The sequence below is a fragment of the Heptranchias perlo genome, chromosome 17 (genome assembly GCF_035084215.1).
Source record: "Heptranchias perlo isolate sHepPer1 chromosome 17, sHepPer1.hap1, whole genome shotgun sequence".
Lineage (NCBI taxonomy): Eukaryota > Metazoa > Chordata > Chondrichthyes > Hexanchiformes > Hexanchidae > Heptranchias > Heptranchias perlo.
The window spans coordinates 35,987,712-36,011,878 of record NC_090341.1 but is presented as its reverse complement, the minus strand read 5'-3'; the positions used below and the strand labels follow the sequence as shown (position 1 = coordinate 36,011,878).

The 24,167-nt window shown below is 42.5% G+C and overlaps 1 protein-coding gene across 4 annotated transcripts in view; it reads right to left on the bottom strand.

The window, feature by feature from the left end:
- Window positions 1-21,527, bottom strand: part of LOC137334249 (microphthalmia-associated transcription factor-like) — a 242,131-nt gene extending 220,604 nt beyond the window's left edge. For all 4 annotated transcript variants that reach the window (XM_067998889.1, XM_067998891.1, XM_067998890.1 and 1 more), the window contains exon 1: window positions 21,204-21,527. In XM_067998889.1, coding sequence (XP_067854990.1) covers window positions 21,204-21,307 — 104 coding nt within the window. In that variant the 5' untranslated portion in view covers window positions 21,308-21,527. The remainder of the gene's footprint in view (window positions 1-21,203) is intronic.
- Between the last annotated feature and the right edge of the window lie 2,640 nt (window positions 21,528-24,167).

Below are 24,167 nucleotides of genomic sequence, written 5' to 3'. Positions count from 1 at the left end.
TGTGTTTGTTGTTTACTGTTAATATATGTAAATATTCTACAGTTTTTAATGATCATGTCTCACAGGAGTAATTTTGATGAAAATCACAAACAATACGTATGGGAGTGTATTTATCATAGGTTTTAAACAGTAGATAGAAAATCAGAAATCATACTTTATGAATGCCCATAATTTGCTATTTCTTGAAAGTAAAACTGCTGAATTTATTTTTAAACCCAAGCAATAACTTAGGACGCTTTAGAATTATATCTCTAACATCCAATCACTGCTCTGTGTGATGCTAGTTAGATCATGCCCATGAGAACAAGAAAGGACCATGTTGCCTATATTCCATCTAGTTTTCTTCTGCTTTTTTTTTCTCTGAAGTATTTGTTTAAAAAAAATCAGCTATATTTAACAATTTAAACCCGCAAGTGTGCATTTAATACCTAAAAATGTCAAACATAACTTTTTCTAGACCTCCAGTTAATGCCCAAACATAAAAATTGTTACATTTTACAAGTTTGACTCTAAAGGCCCGATTTTAAACCCTCCCCCAAATCTCATTGCAAATGCCTCAAGTCTGCCACAAGGAGAGATGGGCAACGTAGGCTGTATGCTGATAAACAGCTCGAGATAACAAAACAAGCTATAGGGGCAGGTGCAGCTACATTGCCATTCAAAATTCTTTCCACCCGTTTGTCGGCCTTTATCCTCAGCCTACTTTTCAAATCCTTATCTGTCCATTCAAGATGTCAAGCTTCTCTTTGCAACTTATGCCCATTTTACTTAGGCACTACAGTTGGATTCCCCTAAGTTCCTCCCACTGTATATCAGCAGATAAAAGACAGAGTAAGAGAGTGCATTACTCTTCCCTGAAACCTAAGTATTGTACTTATTAATTAACACTGATAAATTAAACCATCTCTATCTAGTAAGGCTTTGTTTGTTCCTTTCCCTGCCTGGATTCTAAAGTCCTGGCTCCATTCCTGGTGCATGTCTATCAAATAATATTCCTTTGCAAGGAAAGACCAAGATTCCTGGCTACTATCCCTTTTGAGCATGTTACTACAGCGTGCCATAAAAGGAGAATGTAAAGGCAGTCAACGAACTGTTGGCTCAACGTGTCACAGTATTGGGCCTACTGGGCACTTACAATCTCAGCATCAGACAAAGATGCCAGATAAGCACTGATTCAGCTGCGGATTTTGCTCAGTAATGGAATATCTCCAAAGCATGCCATTATAAAATTAGAGTATGTCAACATTCCACACAGGTTTTATATGGTACTTTGGATTTATACACAAATAACTATTGATTTAAAACTTCTCACTAAGCTTGGTTTACTAAAGTTGCTGAAATGTTTTTGTTTCAGAACAGAGTGCTCAATTTTCCCTTCTCTACTGCAAGTCCTCCCCCATTTGTTTTTGTCTCATTTCTTCTTGTGATTCTTACCTAATATATGATACCCAAAGTTTTTGGGGTTGAGGTAGTTACTTTGCAGAAGTTTTCTAGTACCAGGGCCACTGCAATTTGCTGCCATATCTTGTTGCCATTTTTGCCTGTGTTTTAGGTAAGATGCAAAAAAGTCTTTATTTTTTAACTGGAAGACATGCTTTTTTCCCCTTCTCCAAAAAAAAATCAGTAATAGCTTGCAGGTAGTGCCTTTTCTACTAAAATAATATATGGACTGGAACAGTAAATCATACAACCATATCACTGCCTGCATCTTATTAGTCACTTGCCTTGACCCTGGCTGATGCATAAATTGTTTCAGAGCAGAGGTTTAGTGTAAAAACTCAAGAAGATTCCAACACAGCTCGGTCTCCATGTGTAAGCAAGGTATTTGATTGAGGTCTTTTGTCCCCTAATGTTTGTATTTCCACTTTTAAAAAAAATCTTTAACCTCATCTCCATGAAATATAAACCAAGTTTACCCAGTTTCTCATCACATCCCAGGTATTACTCTAGTGAATTATCACTGCACTTTCTCCAAAAGCTATGACTGCCCTTGACATCAAGGCAGCATTTGACTGAGTGTGGCATCAAGGAGCCCTGGTAAAATTGAAGTCAATGGGAATCAGGGGGAAAACTCTCCAGTGGCTGGAGTCATACCTAGCACAAAGGAAGATGGTAGTGGTTGTTGGAGGCCAATCATCTCAGCCCCAGGGCATTGCTGCAGGAGTTCCTCAGGGCAATGTCCTAGGCCCAACCGTCTTCAGCTGCTTCATCAATAACCTTCCTTCCATCATAAGGTCAGAAATGTGGATGTTCGCTGATGATTGCACAGTGTTCAGTTCCATTCACAACGCCTCAAATAATGAAGCAGTCCAAGCCCGCATGCAGCAAGACCTGGACAACATCCAGGCTTGGGCTCATAAGTGGCAAGTAACATTCGCGCCAGACAAGTGCTAGGCAATGACCATCTCCAACAAGAGAGAGTCTAACCACCTCTCCTTGACATTCAACGGCATTACCATCATCGAATCCCCCACCATCAACATCCTGGGGGGTCACCATTGACCAGAAACTTAACTGGACCAGCCATATAAATACTGTGGCTACAAGGGCAGGTCAGAAGCTGGGTATTCAGTAGCGAGTGACTCACCTCCTGACTCCCCAAAGCCTTTCCACCATCTACAAAGCACAAGTCAGGAGTGTGATGGAATATTCTCCACTTGCCTGGATGAGTGCAGCTCCAACAACACTCAAGAAGCGCGACACCATCCAGGACAAAGCAGCCCGCTTGATTGGCACCTCATCCACCACCCTAATCATTCACTCCCTTCAACAGGATGCACTGCAGCAACTCGCCAAGGCTTCTTCCACAGCACCTCCCAAACCCGCGACCTCTACCACCTAGAAGGACAAGAGCAGCAGGCACATGGGAACACCACCACCTGCACGTTACCCTCCAAGTCACACACCATCCCGACTTGGAAATATATCACTGTTCCTTCATCGTCGCTGGGTCAAAATCCTGGAACTCCCTTCCTAACAGCACTGTGGGAGAACCTTCACCACATGGACTGCAGAGGTTCAAGAAGGCAGCTCACCACCACCTTCTCAAGGGCAATTAGGGATGGGCAATAAACGCTGGCCTCGCCAGCGACGCCCACATTCCATGAATGAATAAAGAAAAAAATAAAATAAAAATATAGCCTAAGGTGGCTGCCCAAAACTGAATGAGGTCTGACTAGTGCTCTGCATAACTGTAGCTGAGGTGGTCCCCAATATTCCATTAGCCTTTTTGATTGATTTTTCACACAAATTTAGCTCATAATGACTTATATACTTGACCACTATATTCTTTTACTCATCTACTTTTCCCTAGCACTTCCCCACTTAGATTGTACTCAGTGCAGAAGCACTGGGAATTAAAAATTGCATAAGATGTAAACTTATCTTCAGTTGAACCAAATTGAGAGAGTGATCCAAACAATCAAGACTGCAAAACAGCCTACGCTGTTCAGAACCACGACGACTGGGGTAAACATGTGGATTCACTGGCTCTTGCTATCAGAACTGAACCTCACATCAGCACAGGTGATACACTGGCAATTACCCTTTTTGGAAATTATTTATTAACTCTTTACAACCTGGTTGCAAATCCTAGATGATCCAATGGAGAAGAGCCATCTAAAAACCATCATGGAAGATACCTACCGGCTACTAAAAGACCACTTGACTGGCTATCTGCTTTTGTCCTAATGTTTCTTTTGCGTGGCATATATCGCAATTTGCTTTGATAAAAGCAACTTGGTGAAAGTAAGGACCCCATCCTAGATCAAAGACACTGAAAGGTGCAGGGTTAAACTAGCCCTTACCTACAAGGATCCACACAGAGTGCTTGGAATTATAGGTTTCGGAGATTACCGGTAGGCACAGTGGGTATCTTTCATGTGATATGCATCCATACTGGACATGGGATAAAGTGCATGGAGGACTACAGAAGGAAATATCAGAAAATTTTGAGGTGACTCTGGATGCGAACCAATTCTCACTTTAGACATCAATATCAACTCCTGCGTTGCTTTCTATTGTTCAGTTACCAATGATGCTAACAGTGGATGAATCCAAAGAAGCAGAATGGTACAATACAGCATCTACAACGAGCCCATGGTAGCATGTCGCAGTGTTAGGGTCGTTCGATAGAACTTCATCGGCTTCAAAGTGGAGGAGATTGATAATGTCTTGTGGCCGAACAGGGACGCTAATGATTAAGATATTTTGTCTTCTATCCAAAGAGGAGGATGTACTGTTCAGCCATGTAGCTCCATTACTGTACCAGTTGTAACCTTGGTTAACCTATAAAGTTACTGAAGGAGGAAGAGCTAGTAGGAGGAGAAATATATGTTACAATCAAAAGGTCTTGTTATTTGTTTGTCATCAAAATTGTTACGTGAGTATAAATTGTATTAAATACTGACTGGATATCAGAGATGATGCAGTGGGGGATTGTGATGATCCTGAGGGCCTGTGGGAAGGTGGAGCTGTGGCTTTTCTCACCCTGTGGAAGGTGATGGAGAAATTGGATATACAAGTCAAAATCATGAAAGTTCTGTGGAGAAAGAGAGGAAGAGAGAGAGAGATAAGAAAGTACAAAAAAGAGTGAGTGTTTCAGAAGGCAAAATGCCACTGCAGCTGCTGACTTGTATCATTGTTACTGGTTATAATTAAATACACCTGTTCTAGATACAGAACCATATTTGGAGTTGTGCCTGGAAGATTTGAAAACCCTACTGCTCAATGCTTACATGGATCTTCACACCTGACATGGCAATTCCACTGAGTGAATGCATTCCTCAACAATATAAACCTGGACAGGCTGGCATTTTATAATGTGGGGAAGGTGGGTCTCTACCATCAAATCTGGGAAAAGGTGACGAAGACTGTTGCAGTACAGGCCCTGTGATATGAAGATTTTCTTTTGGGGGGGGGAGGAACCTTCCTTCCGAGTATTTGTTTGGGATCCAATCCACCCCCCCTTCCCAGTTCAGGGAACATGACGACCTATGATGGGAGATACATATCCAGAGGTGGCACAGAATACTTATTTCCTCTCTTTTCATATCCTGATGCCATACATGTTGGGCTGGGCATCAACCTATGTTGAATATTTCTTTTTCTGAGCAATCTGTGGTTTAATTTAAAACAAAAGAAAACACTGAAACTGCACAGCAGGTCAGTCAAGGCCTGAAATAGAAAAATGAAGGATCCCAACTAAAACATGAACCAATATCTTTTGTAAACTTAAGTTGTGCTATTGCAAAGTTTTCAAAGACACATTTGAAATCCTAAAATAGTACAGATTTGGAAGTGAATGCAGTTCATGGTCTGAACAATTAATTCTCTATCAGGCCTCTCTACTACCTGCCCCTAACCACTAGAATTCTTTGATGCAGCCAAAATGAGTAAGAAAAAAGCAATTTCAGCAAAAATACTGCTAACTACTAGACTATATATTTTTCTAATTAAACAAACATAACTTTATATATAAACACAAGCATGCAATAAACTAAAAATAGAATTTGTCAGCATGTACTTTTTAAAAAAAATAGCAGCCCATTTACCAGCAGTATCAAGGAGTGCAAGTAAACCTGGCAGCTATTTTTACACTGATTAAGACAATTGATAACTACTATCCATCTGTGGAGAAATAACATAATTTCACACACTCTGTCGCAGAAACAGTCACCAACCCCCAGTCAATGTGTTTATATTAGAATCGCAAATATTGTTATGAAAGCTCTGTCATGCACTATTCACATCGTATAAGTGTCAAACGGAGCCCAAAAAGTAAATACGATCTGCTTCACATCCAAGATATTTGTGGCTTGCATTTGTTAATAGCTGGTGAGGAACATCCTGTTCAGGCCTGTATGACCTGCACAAAGTCTGTTGCGTTGGCAGCTAGTCAAACAGAGGCACTTTGCTGAGGGCAATGACTTAGAGACCCAGGCTTCTATCTACACTAAGTTCAAACATTCACAATTCACTTTACTTGGCAGCACTAGGCTCAGCTAGCCAAGCAAGCAATCGCTGCACTTATAAAAAAATGTTACAGGCTATTAAAAAGAATGAAAATGAGATAAAATAGGAAAATGAATAACCGTTAAGCATCAGTAAGCATGGTCCAAGTCAAATTTCAGGGGTGGTTTCAAAACGTTGCTTAAAAGAAGCTAAGTGCTGTAAAATAAAAACAATTGCTTAGAACTCTTTTGTACTTTATGGGCTTAGCAAATGGTTACTGGTCAGGGTGTGTCACACGTACAGCTACAATTTAGAGCACAATTCAAGCTGCTTCAAAGTTAAAAGGCCATGTGTTATGCTACAACTAAGAAAGGTACAACTTGAGGAAACTGCACATATGGTTATTCCTTAAGTCAACAAGGAGACATTACAAAGCACTTCGTGATATGGGGCTACTATATAAATATTTGTATTAAATATAACATGTATATAAATACTGATAGCTTATTTTTCTATTCTTTTATTTGTAGTTTGTGAAAAAATGTTTTATTACCAAACTATATAACTGAAATAATTGAAAAATAAAGTATCAAGTGCAAAGTCTAAATTCTAGTGTATTTTAGTTTTCAGCAAGTATCTAAGCTAACTACCTACCTTAATATATGTTGTATGAACAGACATTTATTATACATCAACTATTAGCACTAGAAACAAAATATTACTGCAACGATAATGTTTACTAGTCTCTAGAACCATAATTTTCCTCTTTTTTCTTCATATGCTGTTGTGGTACATCTGTTGCCTGGAATACTTAGTTCTACAATTCATGTATCTCTGCACTCCTGGGCTTCCTCTTTGCCTACTGCATTAAGAGGTATCCAGCAATGTGCACTCCACCTTTGCTGTAGAGCTGAAATTTCATGTAATATTCTTCACTTCTGTCAGTGTTGTGCTGATATTTCCAATTCATGCCTTTACTTCATCTGGCTCGCAATGGTTCTGAGCAAGAGTTCAGGACTCACTTTTTGTCTATATTCCCTCATCACCAGTGTAGCTTTGTACAAGTTGCTCTTGTTTGGCTTTAAAAAAAAGGCCTGAATAAGCAACAAGGTTTTTTTTGCTAATTTCCAGGTACCCATTTTAGCTAGGACCAACACTCTGTAGCAGCCCAAACAGGCAAATAATCCGAATTTGCCTTCTATCGCATCTTGCAGCCATTTACATTTTCATCCAAGTTAATGCACAGAGCAAAATACTGCACTAAAAGATCCATACTCATAGACCCACGACTTAATGGATACCAATCATCAGTGTAACTAATGATCTGTTAAATCTTTAGGTGGAAATTGTCACATATGCTCATTCTACCACACATCTGTTTCAAATTGCTTTGTTCTCAGTCAAATTCAGCAATAAACTTGATTTTTAAGTTCTGTTCCTCCCATTTCTACAGATTGCAATCTTGCACAATGCCAACATCTCTATATTCACAATCACATTATCAAGTCAAAAACAAAAAACAGAAAAAAAGACACATTATAGAGATCATAGGATGGCTCACTAAATCATTTTGTCAACTCACCAAGACCCATGAACAACTGTGCTAGCCATCTTACTCACTGAAGTCTGGTTCTTCTGAGGATTGCGACTATACTCTATGGATTTAATTGTGCTCCTTTTGTCAGACAAACAGTTAAATTGCTAAAGTAGTAAAGACATACCCATGTCAACAAAAAACTGCCAGGCTCCTTCCTTCAAGAGGCTTACAGGAAGATGAAGAGATACAAAGAGGATGGCAGGGAGTGTATGATGCCAATGACACTGGCCATGATAAGTCAGGATTAAAACAAGCAAGGTAGAAAAGTGTAAAGGAGAATATCATTAATAGTCATTTTACCTAAATACTTATTTTCTTTTCAAACTTATGGGAACAAGATTTTTTTTGTATATTTAACAATCCAAAAACAGATAGTGCCACAGATAGAAAGCATTGATTTAAATTTACTTACATTCATGGTAATTAATGTTTAAATCCTGACATTGAATTTTGTCCTAAATTGGGTCATGCTTCACCATTCGAATGCATGCTCAGAATAATCCATTGCAGTGGTTTTTCCATTCATCTATTTTTCCTACATTACAGAGCTTTATTCAGAGCACATAATCTAATTTGTACACTTTGCTGTTTGAAAATACCCTCCTTTCAACATTTTAAATTGAATTTCAGACAACTGACATCTCAACTAGTTGGACAAACAGAACCCAACAGTACTTCAGTCATGCAATTAAGTGGCTTATTTGAGACTAGCTCATCCGAGACTGTTATCAGAGTACAGAATGCCACCAAAGCACAAGTACTGAATAGTAAAACAAGGAAAAGCTTCCAATACAAATGGTCAACTCGTTCACTATTTAAATAATGCACACTGAACTCCTACTTTAAGAACAGTAAGGGTCAGATGGCCTGGTGCTCAGTGTGTCAGTGCACTGACATACAGCACCACCGAGTGGTCAGGCATAGATCCACATAATATTCCCCACCTGGCGGATTCACAGAGTAAGCTATTATACCTAGGATACTATCAAATAGAAGTAAGATAGATTTCCAGGAGGCATGGGGACAGTACAACACATTAAATAGATAATCAACACTGTTTTCATACGTCTCCTATTGGCTATTTCAAATTGGCATCAGCCGAGACCTCAATAGATTTAAGCTATCCATCCTCTTGGTCAAAGAATGCTGTGTAGATTCCCTGAGAACCTCATGGATAAAGTCACTGACCTGTGTAGCAGAATCTCACAAATCAGAAGGCACCAGGTTGGATTCCTGGTCTGTGCTGAGTTAGCTGATCTCATTGAACAGCTACAGCTACCCTTCAGCACCGTTGGGCTGGGGAGGGGGGAGCAAACAGCTCTTACTCCTGTTTGTCATTCATTGACCCCTGCTGGACAGTTTATGTGTGACAGAACAGCATCAAGCTTTGCTATGATACTCCCCAAGGTGGACGAGCCTGCCGACACTCACTGTAGCTCATACAAGAAGAATGGCCACTTGTGTAAGGCACTGGAAGACAACCAGTGCCTGCAAAACTGCAAGCCAGCAAAAGTCACTGCCTTGAGCAAAGGAAAGAAAGAAAAGACAGACTTGAATTTATATCGTGCCTTTCACGACCTCAGGACATTCCAAAGTGTAGTCACTGTTAAAATGTAGGAAAGGCAGAAAAATGGGGAAGAAAATTGGAATGGGGGGGGGGAGAAGTGTTGTCTCACATAGAAGTAAAATAACCCACTAAAATAAAGGGGGACAGAAAAGTGAAACATATTATTCTGTTCAAATATTCAAACCAGCTTTCAGAACATCAGAGCCAATAAAATACATATGGAAATTATGAATCAAAGTTGTTCAGTTACTTCAATGAGGCTGAGTGACAAACCATGTTGCAAGAATATCACGTGTCTGACTCTGACATGGCAGGTTTCACATAACGCCACCCAGAAACTGTAGTTTCAATGAACAATGAAATGTAAAATAAATGTTGCAGGTGTTAGTTTGATTTAGATGGCACAATGCGGTGGGTGACCATGGAATATAGAAGACATTCCATGTTAATATTTATAACAGTGGCACACTGCGGTTAGGTCATCACAGAATATTTTCCATGTTTCCTGGGTCTGCTACATATGCTCTAAGTATCAAATGTTTCTGATAAAGAGGTTCTGGAAATAGTTTTCTCCTGCTGCATCTCTCACCCTATTTATTCACTGACTGGCAACAAAGCATACAATGAAGCACAATAACAAGTGACTCATTCGAATGAAAGCCATATCTGAAGGGTTCTCATAAGGACAGCAACAACAACTTGAATTTATATAGCGACTTTAGTATAGTAAAAATATCCCAAGGCCCTTCACAGGAGCGTTATAAGACAAAATTTGACACCAAGCTATATAAAAAGAGACATTAGGACAGCTAATGTAGGTAGGTTTTAAGGAGCAGCTTAAAGGAGGAGAGAGAGAGATAGAGAAGCAGAGATATTTAGGGAGGGAATTCCAGAGGTTAGGGCCTAGACAGCTAAAGGCACAGCCACCAATGGTGGAGCGAAGAAAATTGGGGATGTTCAAGAAGCCAGAATTGGAGGAGTGCAGAGATCTCGGAGGGCTGTAGGGCTGTAGGACGTTAGAGAGGTAGGGAGGGGCGAGACCAGGGAGGGATTTGAACATGAGGATGTGCATTTTAAAATTGAAGCATTGTCGGACATAAGTTACAGGAAAGACAGCTATGTCTTAGTGTCACTGAGCAAAGCAGTGTCTCACAGTATGCAGCATCACTGACTCTCACCTTCGAAAGTACCACCTCAGGTATATCCACCCCAGGGGATTTTGATACTGAGGTAAAGGAGGGTGCACTGGTTGATATACAGAACACAAGTAAGCAGGAGCAGGTAGTGGTAGCAGAGAAGGAGAAAAAAAATCTGCCTTCTGAAGGGCCAGGCCAGATCACATCCATCCTCAGCAGATGAGGTTAGAATCTGGACCGTGGCAGACTTATTTTTTTTAAACAAGAATATTTTCTACGGATCAAAGATCGCTTCAGTTATTGGACCAATCAACCCACAACAGAAGAGAGCTGGTATAGAGAAGTCCACCACCTGCATCAGCTTCGCATTGATGGACAGATTCGCACCACTGCAGTCCACCATGGAGCACGCAGCAATATTTGCCACATAGCCCACCGTGGCAGTGGCCCTAAAGCCAGTCACAGTATCTCTTATAATCATAGAGTACTACCATAGAGCCATGGGCTCCAATGTGTGACATGCTCTCTACTCTGGCCTGGATAGGTTTGGAGCAGATGGAAAATCATTGATGAGAGTTTGCCTATCTTACTGGTACCATCAGGTCTGCTGGCATGCAGATCAGTAGGCACAATACAATACCCAGCAGTGGAGACATAGCTGGCATGGGCACAGATGATGATGTGGTCTTTCCGGACCTGAGTACATCTCCCAACACTCCTCATCTGATGACTGTACATCTGCTAGAACACAGAAAGGGCCAGGCCACTCCTGCAGTTGCAGAAGTAGCTGGGCCATTTCTGATCATAGATCTCAGAAGTCTAGGACCACCTCGGTCCCGAGGCTCCCATAAATATACAGCAGCTGTCACCTCATATACTCCTGGGGAAGCATGCAGAAGAAGCGCATGATCCACCTTGAGCGGAGATTCAGCATAAGCGATCTCCTCCTCCCATACTTCTGGCCAGTTATGTCCCATTCACGTATATTTAACCAAGTCTGACTAAGCGGAAAATTTCTGCTAACCAGGCTTGGAAGCCTGAAGATCCACAAAACCTAGAAATTAGTAGTACAGGCTATAACAAATGTCATTCCCAGTTAAAAAAAAACTGCACTGTTACTCTTAGCTTACAGAAGTATGTCAATGGATCCATTACAACAGAAAACACTATATCCCTGCTCCAGAAAAAAAAACACTAGTTCACTGTGAACTAATTGCACCACTAATTTTTATTCATGAATTAGCTTTGTTAAAGTTCAATAGTGCATTATCTCCATTCTTAGACTGGGTAAACATTACAACAAATTTCTAACTAATCTTTATACATATCTTTTTTAATCAAGTAAATATCAAAAGTCCTTTGTTAAAAATGCATACCATAAAAATAACAACATTATGAAAATCTACGTAAAGAATAAAAATTCACAAGAGCATTTATAATTTTTTCCAAATCTGATGGCTGGATTTTAAATAAAAGCAAATATGGATGGTCTGAGAGCAACCAGTAAACATGCTCACCTCATGCACCCATGGCTATATTTTCAGTCCCATTGGCAGTTGATATTAAGCATTTGTTTAATACATCAATCATTTCATTATTACGCTTTGGTGAACTCCCTCTCTGACACCTTGATGATGCAAAAGGTAACATATTGTAGGTCTTATTCTGTGGCAAGTATACAATTTACTAGCTGAGTGTGAGCCAGCACTAGCATAGATGAGTCCATGACCTGGCCATCACTCTGCTTCGCCAAGGAAGATGTCTGAAGGTTAGACAAGATGACATTTATTGTTACTGTCTTAGGTGGTCTGTACATCTGTACAGGGAGTGTGCACGTGAAATATTAAGCACAATCTTTATTGGATGTAATTTTAAACCAAGACATTAAAGAAAGCATAAAACAGAGTAGTCAAAATACATAGTGCCTCAGAGTCCTGAACACTGTAGAAACCAGTACAATTTTAATGTAGGGTGAATTCCACAGCAGCCAAAATATCAGAGAAGCAAATGTAACATTATTTCTGCTGGATGTACCTTCCCCAAAGGTTGCGAGTGCACAAAATTGCTTCACTGTCCTGTACAGAAAGACTGATGGCCAGAAACATGGCTGCCTCCAACATCAAGGTGCTTTATGTTTGGAAGCAGTAGTGCCATCTCATTTATTTTACTGTGCCAAAAGGGGATGCAAGTAAAAGTCATCTAACTACAATTTTCAATCGAGTCTCAAGCATATACTCTATGTATTCCTTAAGTTAGAAAACAGACAGACAGACTTGCATTTATATATTCATGTCTCTCAGTAATGTCCCAAACTACTTCACTTACAATGAATTACTTTGAAAGCATAATCATTGTTATGTGGGCAAACACAGAAGCCATTTTAGCCCACAATAAGATTCCACACACAGCAGTCAGATGAATGACCAGTTAATCTGTTTTTTGGATGGTGGTTGAAGGAGAAATGTTGGCCAAAACATTGCAAGAACTCCCTCTTCTTCTCTGAATTGTATGATCTGGGATCTTTGATAACCTGTTAAACATGCAGACGGGGCCTCAGTTTAAAGGGCCTTTTACAATGTAGTATTCCTTCAGCACTGCATTGGAGCGTCAGCCTTGGTTATGTGCTATTATGATAATGAATATTTAGAAAAATGTTTTGTTATTTTATATTTTTATTGTCGTGGTTTTACTCAGGGAGACAGTAATAAACTTGCAAAATAAACTTGCAGAATGGTGTGTAATTGGCAAATTAATTTCAATACAGGTAAATGTGAGGTGGTGCGTTTTGGTAGGAAGAATAAGGAGGCCTCATATTCCTTGGAAAATATGAGTCTAAATGGGTAGAGGAGCAAAGGGATCTGGGGTATAGATACAAAAATCACAAAGTAGCGATGACGATTAATAAGACCATTAAAAAAGCTAGCAAAGCACTGGGGTTCATTTCTAGAGGGACAGAATTGAAAAGCAGAGATGTTAAACTTGTATAGAACCTTGGTTAAACGACACTTGGAGTATTGTGCATAGTTTTCATCTCCATATTATGAATAGGATATAGAGGCACTGGAGAAGGTGCAAAAAAGACTTACCAGGATGATACCAGAACTGAGAGGTTATACCTATTAGGCAAGATTGAACAAGCTGGGGCTCTTTTCTCTAGAGAGGGAATGGTTGTGCAAACCAATGGCTGCAGAGCTTTTATGGAGAATGGAGGGCAGTTGGGAGTATGAAAGTGCAGCGGCGGGCATCCTGAGGCGAATGCAGAAGGAAGTGCAGTTGGAAGGGGATAGGGTAAGGGATACAAGGAAGTGGTTGGCAATGGCCTGGTCAGTAATCAAGACCATAAAAGTAGAGAGCATTGGGACATAGCGAGGTCAAGGGTGGCCATCAATATGGGTAGGTGAGTTTCTATGGAGGAGAGGTTTAGGGAGGATAGGCTCCCTAAATAGGGTGAATTCAGAGGGATACTGGGCAAAGGGAGGGAAGATGTAAAGCAAAAATCACCAGGATGGGGAGTCACTCAGTGCAAAGGCTGAGGGAGGAAAGGTCAGAGGATATCTTGGGGAGAAACCCAGGTGGGGCTTGGTGTGTGGTAGACAATGAGGATTTTAAAGTAGAGGCAAGCAAGGTGAAACAGATTGAGGTGCACAAGGGATGAGAAGATGTCAAAGGAGTGATCATAATCATTTTATTTCACATTAGAGTGACTGGGGAGTCAAATAATACACAACTTCCTCCTGCAACTAGTTTCAGCACTCTCTCTCTCTTGGAAAGATTAATCACATCAATCCGCACCGGTATCAGAAGAAAAAACCTACATCATTTGACAGAAACACCAATTTAAAAAGCATGCTAACTGCATGGATACATTACACGCACAATATGAAAATACGCATTTTACATTCCCAGTGCAGTGTCTTTGCCTAGATCATTTTATTCTGAAAGGGCAATGTCAGCAGACGACCCACAATTGCATTTTCTGAATACACATACTGAAGAAAAATGACAATACACAAGAGAAAAGCCCAAATGCTGAGTAAAGAAAAGAATTATTTCCCTCGTGCTCTGTGGGTTTTTTTGGCAGAAAGGTAACTTTGATCAAAATTTCAAAACTACATTTACTATTTTTAGTTTACAATGTAGTATTGGACTTCAACTACTAATTTGGCACCATTTGATGATAAAACTTGCTTTGATTTGTTAAAGCAACTTCGAACGTTCAATGGGTACATTCCAAGAATCTGCACTGGTAGCAATTATTTTACTGATTGTAAAGAAAGATATGGTTTTGGTTTGGTGACTGAACTTTCAAATGATTTCCATACCAAAAAAAAACTGCAATATTTTACAATTAGACAATGCTATAGATCTTATCATGGAGCGAGAAAAATAGCATGATTTAAATGCTCTTGTGGGATTCTGTATGAATTGTTCCACAATCCTAAAACAATCTTCTAGATGTTTATAAATGATCCTACATGTTTCTAGTTCAAAATACTTAGCATCAAATTCTATAGACTCAGATGAAACAAATGCTGCTGCATGTATATATTGGGAATGTTTTATGCAGTCAGGTTCAACACAAACAGTAAAAAGCATTAAACAAATTCAACCACCATGCACAATTTGTTATGATCTGGAATGTAGTACCTGAAAGGATGGTGGAAGCAGATTCTATAGTAACTTTCCAAAGGGAATTGGATATATACTTGAAAAGGAAAAATTTGTAGGGCTATGGGGAAAGAGCAGGGGAGAGAGACAAATTGGATAGCTTCTTCAAAAGGTACGATGAGCTGAATGATTCTACGATTCACTGTTCTATCCTTCCCATCGCCTCAAATTATTATTTTTTTAAATTTGTATTTATTTAACCTGAGTCATTGACTGAGAAATTATTTCCTTAACAAAAACCTTGTATTTAAAACAATTATCTGCCAAACAAAAAACCCTAATGCAAAGAAATAACTCAAATGAGTCCTCAGCACGTCTTTATTTAGAAACATTTATCAGCAAGTTAACAAAAAACTTGTGTAACAATACATTCAAACAATTTTATTTTACTATAATTAAATGCAGTATCACAGTACAAACTTTGAGGAGCATGTAAGATTATCACACATTTTCTAAAACTTCAGAAAAGGTATATTATCCTAATATTTAGGAGGAGAATGTCAAGCTAAGGTGCTTTTATATCTAAGGATAAATGAACTCCAAACTAAATGTAAAACTTGGTATTCAAAAATTCCAAATCAACCCTGAATCATTTGTATAACCTAGCTATTTACTTAGCTGCATAGGTTAGTATACACATTGGGAATTCAACTGAGTGCTTGTGCTGTGAATTTTGCAGATGAATTTTTGTCTTTTATTTCTGTACAGCACAGTAAACGTGTGCCTTGTAAATTGCTGCAGCACTCCAATACTTCATAGCATTTCCCTATCTGGTCAGAGTAAATGTCAGCCTGCTCAGGTATTTTGTGAACTAATTTTGCACTGCTTGGCTGCCTAGAAAATGTGGATAAATCCAGACAGCCTTCAATCTTAGTTTAGCAGTAGATGTTACATCATTCACATTAATCCCCCAATTTTTCATTTAGTAAGTAAATAAGTGTACACAGATTATAACTTTCAGATATCTGTATATAATAAAATTACTCGAGAACCAGCGATATGTAAATGATTATCCAGAAACATCAGTAAAATAAAAACTTTACTCCTAAAAGGGGCCGCCATTTAAGACTGAGATGAGGAGGAATTTCTTCACTCAGAGGGTTGTGAATCTTTGGAATTCTCTACCCCAGAGGGCTATGGATGCTGAATCATTGAGTACATTCAAGGCGGAGATAGAAAGACTTTTGGACTCTAGGGAAATCAAGGGACATGGGGCTCGGGCAGGAAAGTGGAGTTGAGGTCGAAGATCAGCCATGATCTTATTGAATGGCGGAGCAGGCTCGAAGGGCCGTATGGCCTACTCCTGCTCCTATTTCTCATGTTCTAACCTTCACCATTCCACTAGCTGTTAATCACCATATTTTAACTCCAAAGATCACTACAATATTTATTGTTCAATCCACAATGGTTTACAACAATGAATGACACTATCTTAATATAGAAAAGTCTGAAAGATATAACTCTTACAGTCTGTGTGTTGCCCAAACAGAAAGCAGAGCATGTATTTAATGTTGCTATAGAAGCACTTAAATATTATAATCTGTACTTTCTAATAGGATAAGAACTTTGTGTGGATTAGGCCTGAACTCCAAATTTTCACCCAACCTGAATGATTAACTCCATATCTGTTCAGATACAGCTGAATTTGCCCAATCTGGAGAAAAAGCCAAACATTGACCATTCCACACAACTGCAGCTCTCTTCTTTTTGAACATACAGTAACTTCTGCAGTTCTATTTAAACAGCAACTTATATTTCTATAATGGTCAATATGTGCAAAGAGATGATGCAGACTACTTTACAAGGTAGAGGACAAAGGCATGTGGAAAAAGGATCATAAGGAGGTTTTTGAAGGCAGGGAGGGAGGTAACAAGGTGTAGATGGTGACAGGGTTTCAAGGGCCAGGATGAGATGGCTGAAGAAGCAGCTGCCAATAGTGGTGGAAGGGGTGGGGAATAATAGGCTGGTGTTAGGGGTCAGAAAATGTGTGCATGGACATTAAGATGGAGGAGAACATGAAGGGGCATGGTTGTGGGGGGATTTGAAAGTGAGAATGAGAATCTTAAAGCAAATTTTCCATGCGTTTGGAAGATGGGGGTGATGGGGGTGTAGGCCCTGGTGTGAGTGAAAACATTGAGTAATTTTATTATGTACAGATATCTGAAAATTATAATCTGAATGACTGGATAGTGGAAATGGGGAAGCTGGCATGGGGAGCATTGGAGAAGTCCAGCTACGAGGTGATAGAAGCATAGATTAGGGTTTTGGCAGAAAAAGGAAAGAGGTAAGGGTGAAGGCAGGTGACTCTGGAGAAATGAAAGAAAGTGATCTTGATGACAGGTTGAATATCAGGCAGGAAACTGAGCTTGGGCAGCAGATACACTATCACAAATTGAAGAAACTTAAACTCAAAACCAATGTTCAAAAATAGATTAACCTAACTGCATGCAAAGCCAAGTGTTACTCTGGGGTCTCCAAAATGCAATTGTACTGTTAAGTTTGCCAAATATACTTCTATGAGCTTATACACTGAATTAAAAATCACATCTCAAAAATTACATGCACAAAACTATTAAAAAAGGCATTTCCATGGGCTATATTGCTTTTGTCTTCACCAAAATTAAATAACACTATCTCACAGTGAATCCTTTTAGTTTACATAATAATATGCTAGGGTATGTTCTAATGATGCAACGCACAGCACACTGCAGAAAAGCTTTATTTTAAGAACAACAAAATTGTTGCCAGCAAAAGATTAAGCCTCCAGAAGCAGGTGTAGAAATAATCTGGAAAAGTACACCTGTCTCTGGGGATAGGTAGAAGAAAACAATTACTTGTGTTAATTAATCGCATCTCTCATAGAAATAACTGAAATAGTGTCAGATGAACAGATATGAAAGCCAAAATTTCACAAAGAATAAAATAGTTTGGCTTTTTGAAGTCTAACGTGATCTAATCTGTACTGCAACAGGTTATTGTACGACAGTAATTGGGACTAAGGGTAGATCATAGGTTTGGTTCTGAGCTCTGTAAGATGTGGCTACAATCTGCTTCAGATCAAAGTACAATAATTTTATGGCACTTTTTAAGGAAAGAGTGCAATGTTTTTGTATGCAACATTCTCCTTTTAAATAAACAGAATCAGAATAAACTGCCTGTAAAGTGATGAAGAGATGGGGAGGGGGGCTGTGTTACTACTTTCCACAGCTATGAACCTGGGACAACAGGTGTTTGCATAAAACACATCCTTGCTAGGGTAAGATGCGTTCTTAATGTTTTCTCTCATAACAGTGGCGAAGGATGAGATTTTTGCATGGTTATGATATTTGAGATCAAGTAATATGGGACCAGGGACACCGAATATGAAATCATGCCAATACTAGCACTTATTGCCTGGCATGAAAGAAGAATTGTACCTGATATCTTACAGTCAGGATCCAAAAAGGGCGCTTTTTTTTGTTATGTTGTGTCACCTAAGCAAATAAGGTAGGTCCTGGAAACACCCTGGCTATACATGCATTAACCCTGAGAGGGTTAGTCACAGCATTTGTGCTTACCATATGGTTTAACTGTTAGTTCACCCTGCTGAATATTTCGGTAGCATATAACATGAAAACTAAAAATAGATTGTACATTGTGTTTACAAGATGTTCTTTAAAATCGATTCATCCAATTTCTATACTATAGTACCCAAACCTGCACCTTATATCCAAACCCGCAGTTTCATTTTGTACAAAATAAACATGTGGAACGTGTCTGAGCTCCATTTATCAAAATCTCTGATAGTTATTAAATATCAACCAATTATTTGGGTTCTTAAATTAAATTCCTCCTGCCATTTAATTGCATCCTCGCAATAACAACGAAATTCTACCTCCTCTCTCTCAGAACGATCAGTTGGGATTCTTCTCCCTTTTTTAAAAAAAAGGTTTGAAGAAAGCACCGGTGTTGTAAACGAAGAATCGATTTTCTGTTTCATAAAGCAATGTCAAGCTTTTGCAATAGACTATCTCCTTCCTTTAACCTACAACTTTAATCCTCGAGTGCAAAGAATTCTTGTTCATTCCCCACACACCCTGCAGAGGCACTTTTATAAAAAAAATAGAACTTCTCACAACTAACGCGCGGTCCTTCATGCAGATTATGTAAACACATCAATTTAAAGACAAATATCGCTCGCGTCGGTCGTGTGTGGAATGTCACTTTGCAACTGCCCCTAACATTTGGGACAAGTTAAAACAGCCCCGAGGAGTATGTGGAGTGTCAGTGAATCGCCGTCTACCCCCGACCAGCGCACTGCCTCTCCAGGGCTGGGAATAAGCGGCTCACTGACAGCGCCCACCGCATGCTGCCTGCAGCTCACAGCTCAGTAGTGCCCGGACCCCGGACCCCCGCCTCCACTCCGACTGTCGGTGTTCACCCTACACCCAGCTGTCACAGCCCCACCGCCCCACCCTTCCCCAGCTGTCACAGCCCGGCCACCCCCACCCCCTCTCCCCAGCTGTCACAGCCCCGCCACCCCACAGCTGTCACAGCCCCTCCACCCCACAGCTGTCACAGCCCGGCCACCCCCACCCCCTCTCCCCAGCTGTCACAGCCCCTCCACCACCCCCACCCCCACCCCCTCTCCCCAGCTGTCACAGCCCCTCCACCACCCCCACCCCCACCCCCTCTCCCCAGCTGTCACAGCCCCTCCACCACCCCCACCCCCTCTCCCCAGCTGTCACAGCCCCTCCACCACCCCCACCCCCTCTCCCCAGCTGTCACAGCCCCTCCACCACCCCCACCCCCTCTCCCCAGCTGTCACAGCCCCTCCACCACCCCCACCCCCCTCCCCCAGCTGTCACAGCCCCTCCACCACCCCCACCCCCCTCCCCCATCTCCCCAGCTGTCACAGCCCCTCCACCACCCCCACCCCCTCTCCCCAGCTGTCACAGCCCCTCCACCACCCCCACCCCCTCTCCCCAGCTGTCACAGCCCCTCCACCACCCCCACCCCCTCTCCCCAGCTGTCACAGCCCCTCCACCACCCCCACCCCCCTCCCCCAGCTGTCACAGCCCCTCCACCACCCCCACCCCCCTCCCCCATCTCCCCAGCTGTCACAGCCCCTCCACCACCCCCACCCCCCACCCCCTCTCCCCAGCTGTCACAGCCCGGCCACCCCCACCCCCTCTCCCCAGCTGTCACAGCCCGGCCACCCCCACCCCCTCTCCCCAGCTGTCACAGCCCGGCCACCCCCACCCCCTCTCTCCAGCTGTCACAGCCCGGCCACCCCCACCCCCTCTCCCCAGCTGTCACAGCCCGGCCACCCCCACCCCCTCTCCCCAGCTGTCACAGCCCGGCCACCCCCACCCCCTCTCCCCAGCTGTCACAGCCCGGCCACCCCCACCCCCTCTCCCCAGCTGTCACAGCCCGGCCACCCCCACCCCCTCTCCCCAGCTGTCACAGCCCGGCCACCCCCAGCCCCTCTCCCCAGCTGTCACAGCCCGGCCACCCCCACCCCCACCCCCACCCCCCAGCTGTCACAGCCCGGCCACCCCCACCCCCACCCCCCAGCTGTCACAGCCCGGCCACCCCCACCCCCTCTCCCCAGCTGTCACAGCCCGGCCACCCCCACCCCCTCTCCCCAGCTGTCACAGCCCGGCCACCCCCACCCCCTCTCCCCAGCTGTCACAGCCCGGTCACCCCCACCCCCTCTCCCCAGCTGTCACAGCCCGGCCACCCCCACCCCCACCCCCTCTCCCCAGCTGTCACAGCCCGGCCACCCCCACCCCCACCCCCTCTCCCCAGCTGTCACAGCCCGGCCACCCCCACCCCCTCTCCCCAGCTGTCACAGCCCGGCCACCCCCACCCCCACCCCCTCTCCCCAGCTGTCACAGCCCGGCCACCCCCACCCCAGCTGTCACAGCCCGGCCACCCCCACCCCAGCTGTCACAGCCCGGCCACCCCCACCCCAGCTGTCACAGCCCGGCCACCCCCACCCCAGCTGTCACAGCCCGGCCACCCCCACCCCCACCCCAGCTGTCACAGCCCGGCCACCCCCACCCCCACCCCCACCCCCACCCCCCAGCTGTCACAGCCCGCCGACCAACACCCCTTTCCCAGCTGTCACAGCCCGCCGACCCCCACCCCTTTCCCAGCTGTCACAGCCCGCCGACCCCCACCCCCTCTCCCCAGCTGTCACAGCCCGCCGACCCCCACCCCTTTCCCAGCTGTCACAGCCCGGCCGCCCTCCGCCCGCTGACACCGGCTGTCTCTCTCTCTCTCTCTCTGTGCCACTAACCTGCGATTCAACGGTTGGCTCTTAAGCTCGTAAAACGTTTTCGCTTCTTCATGAAATTCCTCCCCGACTTCAAAATCCGGAACAATTCCCGACTCAGACTGCATGGGTCCGGAGAGGGGGCAGCGGGTCTACAAATAAAATGGGTTTCTTTTTAAATTTCAATGGGGGTGGGAGGAGGAGGAGGAGGAGAAGGGGTGGTGGTGGGGTGGGGTGGGGGGGAACCCAGAGCGGCGGCGATACAATAAATGTCAACAAGATACAAAGTTTCGCTGAGTGACAGCCACTGTCTCCACATTAGAGCCGGAGCCTCTCCACCTCCTCCTGCTGTCTCCACACGGAGCGTGCGTGGGGCCGCCGGGGACTGTAGTTCTTGAGGGCCGGCGATCCCTTCACTTCCCGCCCGCAGCCCCGGAGCCAGCGGACTACAACTCCCGGAGCGCACCGCGGCGCGCAGCCTGCCACTGTAACATGTGCCGCTGGCCAGCCGGCTGGCTGGTGCTCGGATACAGTGTAATGTCAGCAGGTTTTATTGGCTGCTGCAGCAACCACCACAGTAAATTCTACTTTCATTTGTTTGCATCAATTCGGCCAAAGGGTAAACACTGGAAAATGCTGGGTAATACATTAATGAACTGTTATATATGTTTATTCCATCGCAGTTGCATTGCTTTTTATCCAATTTCTCGGCTGCATTATCGAAATGCAAGCATCTAAATCCGGCTGACTGCTTGTGATTTGAATGTTCTTGTCTATCTCTGACGTCCCTAAGCCCCTGCATGTGTGTTTATTTTTCCCAATGCGCTTTGATGCGTCAGCAAACGTATTGTGAATTAAGGATGATCTTGCAAGGGGTTAAAGAAGGAGACCATATTTTTGTTTTTTTGTTTCACCTAGTTCGAAAATGTAAATTTACAAGTGGATCGGTGCAATTACAAATAAAATACAAATACAGCAGAACACTAACCCAAGGGCATGTTCGGCGGGTATATTTCACAAACATTGCATTAATGAAGAAGGGAAAATATCTGACCAAAAATATGCAATAAACCACATTACCATTTAGTGAGCAACTGCGACTTTGGGTTCAGGTTTATAATTATGTACAACTATTCATGAATTAAAATATAACTTAATTATATAACATTTGCTCAAAAGCAATATAGTGCGGATGCTGGAAATCTGAAATAAAAACAGAAAATGCTGGAAGCACTCAGCAGGTCAGGCAGCATCTGCGGAGAGAGAAAGATTTAATGATTCAGGTCGATGACCTTTCATCAGAACTGGAAGAAGTTAGAGATTTAACAGTTTTTAAGAAAGTGCAGAGCCAGAGAAAAGGGGGAGGGGGGAAGAACAAAGGGAAAGATCTGTAATGGGGTGGAGGGCAGGAGTGATTAAATGACAAAAGGGATGATGGTTCAAGGCAAATGGGGGTGGTAATGGGGCAAGTAAAGAAACAAAAATGGGTCCAGAGGAGGTGTAAATGGTTACAACAGAACCATAACTGTTTGTGGCCTCCCCTACCCTATTTCTGTAACCTCCTCCTGCTGTACCACTGCCCCTTCCCCCAAACTCTCTGCTTCTCTGACTCTGGCCTCTTGTGCATCCCCGCTCCCTTTGCCTCAGTATTGGTGCCTAGGCTCCATGCTTTGGAATTCCCTACCTAAACCTCTCTGCCTCTCTACCTCCCTCTACTCCTTTAAGGCCCTCCTTGAAACCCACCATTTTGACCAAGCTTTTGGTCACCCATTCTAATATCTTCTTCTTTGGCTCAGCACTTGTTTTTCCGATTGCGCCTCTGTGAACTGCCTTGGAACATTTTCAACATAAAGGTGTTATATAAATGCAAATTGTTGTTGTTTTCTTAAAATTTAATTTTATATTTCTTTGCTTGAATTTGTGCTCTACAAGATTAGGAGTATTAATGCTGGAGAGTTAGCCTATGGACATTTTGAATAAGACATCTAGTTTTATGACAAATCAGGCTGAGTTATGATCAGTTTTGTACTATGGACGTTCCAGAAACTAGGTTGAGACTGTGCAGCACATCCTGTGTGGGACACTTGATATCTGCAGAGAAAAGAGACTTTTATCCTATCGATCGGGACAAGATTTGAAGCTTGGTCCTGACCTAGAAATTACTACTGATGGTATTGGTGAATGCATACTTAATACATTTGTATGGCATTCCCCTATTTTAATGCAGGTATTAACCTGGTTATTTAAAATGGGTTAATGTTTGTGCTAAAATAGCTGATGAAGAAATGTCCTGCAAGCATATTAAACATTCATCTGCTGATATTTCCAAAAGTAAATTCTAGGTTTAGTGGTGCTGACCTTCTGTACCTTTGCATTCCTCTATATATGCAGATGAGTTTAAAAGTATAAACCAACAAAGCATTTTTCAAAATACTACATAATCTTAATAGCACATCACCAAGACTGCAGTGTTGTGTTGTTCTTTTGAAATTCCAGTGAAGAGGATGACTGTAGCACAAGCATATGATACAGAAATATGGTTTTGCAGAATGTAAATCAAATACTTAACCGGTTCTGGTCAGGTCCTTTCCACCTGATTAATTCATTCAATTGAAAAGTACAAATGTACAAGCATAGGGGAATAATTATTGCAGACAGCTAAATTAATAAGTGGCTATATTTTCAAGCATTTCCTTTATTTTAGTTTAAAATGATTAAACATAAATTATATATCCAGATAAAACAGTTCAAAATTAATTGAAACTAACAGAACATAGGAACATAAGAACAGGAGTAGGCCATTCAGCTCCTCAAGCCTGTTCTGTCAATCAGCTGGATCATGGCTGATCTGTATCCTAACTCCATCTACCCGCCTTGGTTCCGTAACTCTTAATACCCTTGCCTAACAAAAATCTCTCAATCTCAGTTTTGAAATTTTCAATTGACCTAACCTCAACAACTTTTTGGGGGAGAGAGATCTAGATTTCC